Raw genomic sequence first — 3,525 nt, forward strand, 5'->3', positions numbered from 1 at the left:
AAACAGCAAGGCATGGTTTATATTTCTATACAAAGTAAAAGCCGCCTGCCGGCCTGGTTACACCGGGCTTTTTCAGAAAGAAACATTTTTAACGCAAACATTTCTAAAAGTGATTTCATGATCTTGCCTGGATGTTATTGTGGATTAAATAAGCAGTAAAATGCTTGTGTCCCTGGGATGAGTGGCTGGGCTCCCTGTGCTCCGGGCTCTGTGATGCTGAGCTATAGCACAGTGCTGGTCTTGTAGGGTGCAGAGAGTGGAGGTGTGCTGGGGTGGGGGTGGTGCTCTCCTGTCTCTCAGGTGTTATCACGCTGATGTATGTCTGTCAGTACAGCTGAGCGCGCGCTCTGATTATTTTGGTGTTCCTGAGTGTAATTGGCCTCAGGATTGGCACAGAGGGTGTTTATCCACATTGACATAAGATAGATGGTGATCCTGTCCCAATTACACCGTGTATGACGATAATATCGTGAGACACATTTGCTTGCTTTGTGATAAATTATGTAATTTTAGAGAGAAAGTGTGAAGTGGGCCTGCTCTGATTTCTAATTGGACTCCTCCTCATGCTCACTAATTATATGTGTGCCTCTGTCTCTCTCACTCACACTCTGTCACACACGCACAGAAAGAGAGAAAGGAGGGAGGGTGAAGAGCGTAACTGATTGTCTTCGAGTCAGTAATAACTTGTTACCGTTGGTCAGTCGCTGCTTTTGGTGCCCCACAGTCACCGGATGGGTTCCAGTCTTGTCTCGTTGGACGTCACTGTGGCTCAGAGAGGCGGTGGGAAGTCAGAAGTGTCCGCGAAGGATTCAGCCGAGCAACAACATGAGGGTGCACAGGCACCTGTGATCCTGGCTGTGGGTCACCGTCATCTTCCTTCTATTTTGTGGTCCAGCTTTGCCACCGCGTGTCATCTTTGGAGCGCTCCTGTCTATATTAGCGGTCAGTTACTGAGCCGTCATGACCTCTGAGGATGACTCCAAATGTCCAGCGGTCCTTGAGGACAGGAGCCGCAGTCCGCTTGATCAGCTCCAGCCACCGGGCAACTCCAACAAGCCGCTGACGCCTTTCAGCATCGATGACATCCTCAGCAAGCCGTCTGTGAGAAGGAGCTACGCTCTCAGCGGAGCGGCGCATCTAATTTCTCCCGGAGAGAAGCTGCCCCCGGCATATCACAGCCTGTCCGGCCGGGCTTTGCTCAGTCAAACCTCCCCGCTCTGCGCGCTGGAGGAGCTGGCCAGCAAAACCTTTAAAGGCCTGGAGGTCAGCGTCCTGCAGGCTGCTGAGGGTAAAAGGCTGCTTTCCTTTTGGTCCTTGGCTTATTATTATTGCAGGAGATGTGATCATCCTCACTCTTAGAATTGCAATAGCAGCAGCTTATTTTTCTAATAAACATGTCAGTAAATGTTTGGAGGGGGAAAAAAACAATTATTATTTATTGTTCCAGACTAATTGTAACTACTTTCACGTTTTTTTAAGGCAATTATCTTTGGGCCAGGTTGTATTTAAATTTGCTTATATTTATTATTATATTTACTGAAACGCTGGGAAGGCGATAACATTCGTTAAAATATAGTTAAAATACAAGCTATGTTGATGAAATGAGAAATGAAAATAAACTAATATATAATTAATGTATAATCTACATGAATTTATACGCTTTAGGGTCCTGTGATATTTTAGAGGATGTTTGTTTTTTTGAGGGGGGGGGGGGGGGGGGGGGGTCCTATTCTAATTTTTTGGTTTGGTTTGGGGTTTTTTGTTTGTTTGTTTTTTAAATTTGCCAAAACACGCTGACCGGGCTCAATAAAAATATCTTCAGCCATTCATCAGTTATTCAGTTTCAGAATTATTTTCGTTATGTAATAGAAATTTTTGGTGGCTCATAATTGTTTGGGTGTAATGGCCTGTAGTTTTACTTACACTCTGTATTATCCTATTCTTCTCTTTCTATTAGGCCGAGACGGGCTAACGCTGTTCGGCCAGAGGAACACCCCCAAAAAGCGGCGGAAGTCCCGCACGGCCTTTACCAACCACCAAATATATGAGCTGGAGAAACGTTTTCTGTATCAGAAGTACCTGAGCCCGGCGGACCGGGACCAAATCGCTCAGCAGCTTGGTCTGACCAACGCACAGGTCATCACATGGTTCCAGAACCGCCGGGCTAAGCTTAAGAGGGACCTAGAGGAGATGAAAGCGGACGTGGAGTCCGCCAAGGCCGTGGGCGCTGTGGCCTTTGAAAAGCTCTCCAAGCTGGCTGAGCTGGAGAAGTCCGCGGCGGCGGGAGGTATGGGTGAGGGGACGATTTCTGGGCCAGGCCAAACCGAGCAAGACCAGGTCTCCTCCAGATCCCAGCACGACAGCACCGACAGCCTTGACTCGACCCGGCCGCAAATGTTGCCTCCATCACCTGCATCATCGCGGTATGCAGATCGGCTGAGCACCAAGCGTTGCTTAGAGGATGAAGATGAGGAGATTGACGTGGATGACTAAATGAGCAAAGACGGTCGTGTGACGCAAACAATAACACGATAGTAACAGACAGAAACTCTTTAGAGGATTTACGGAGCGGTGCGATTCAAAACAAGTCTCTAGCTCTGATTCGAGCCTGTTAAGCCTGTTCAGCCCCGCACGCTCCTTTTGCTGCACATAATGCAGGAACTCCCGCTGGTTCCCGGGAATGCTGTTCAGATTCATTTAAAAGGAAAAGCTTAAAAGATGGAAGCTGCAGGTGCACCGTCTAACACGCTCCTGAAACCGCATGATTCATGTAGGCCTTCTTTCTGCTCTGACGTGGTTGAGATGCTTCTGCAAATCAATCTGAAAGCTCGAGAAGAATGTATTTAGATTTTTAATACATTAACTGTTCTGAAATCATATTCGCACAGAAAATGTGCAGTTACTTGTAATAAGACATGGGTTAATATATTTATACAGTTTTGTAACCGTTTAAGTGCCTTCGGAAATACAAACACATAAACTTGTACAAACTGTATGTCAAATAAAAATACATTTTCAAATATGCAGATTATCGCGCATGTATCTAATATTTGTGTTTAAAATTACTCGTGTTGAAGGGCTTGTGTTTAGGAGGACTGTGTCAGAGAGCCTCATCGTTTGTCAGGCATTCAGAAGAACAATTTATCTTTTGACTTGTGTTTTTTTATTTGTCTCTCAGAGAAACACAACCTGGAAAAAGAACGCCTCCGTGTACGGTTCCCCGGGGCCGCCCTCCAGCGTCTCTCACAATATGGACAATAAGCAATAAGCGTGTCTGCTGTCCGGCGCACAAAGGCGGCCGGAGGACAGCGCTGCAGAGACCATATGGTTTCAGGACTCTCTTCTCAATTACGTCGCTTTGATGGATTGACTTAACCCGTCTTTTCAAACGCGTAAACCCCTTTTGTCGCACATAATGTGGGCGCTCTCACTGGTTGCCGGGATTGCTGTGTTGAAACATGGCTATGAATGTGAATGCGCCATAGTGGTACGGCCCGGGCTTTGTGTCGGTGAGGGAGCCTTGAA

The 3,525-nt window shown here is 46.8% G+C and overlaps 1 protein-coding gene across 1 annotated transcript; it reads left to right on the forward strand.

The window, feature by feature from the left end:
- Positions 1 to 960: 960 nt before the first annotated feature.
- Positions 961 to 2,914, forward strand: lbx1a (ladybird homeobox 1a). The gene is made up of 2 exons (XM_030725474.1): positions 961 to 1,288; positions 1,958 to 2,914. Exons 1-2 carry the CDS (start codon positions 961 to 963, stop codon positions 2,491 to 2,493), a joined length of 864 nt encoding a protein of 287 aa, XP_030581334.1. The 3' UTR covers positions 2,494 to 2,914.
- The last annotated feature ends 611 nt before the right edge of the window (positions 2,915 to 3,525 follow it).

Source organism: Archocentrus centrarchus, unplaced genomic scaffold, assembly GCF_007364275.1.
Source record: "Archocentrus centrarchus isolate MPI-CPG fArcCen1 unplaced genomic scaffold, fArcCen1 scaffold_55_ctg1, whole genome shotgun sequence".
In the NCBI taxonomy this organism is placed as follows: Eukaryota; Metazoa; Chordata; class Actinopteri; order Cichliformes; family Cichlidae; genus Archocentrus; species Archocentrus centrarchus.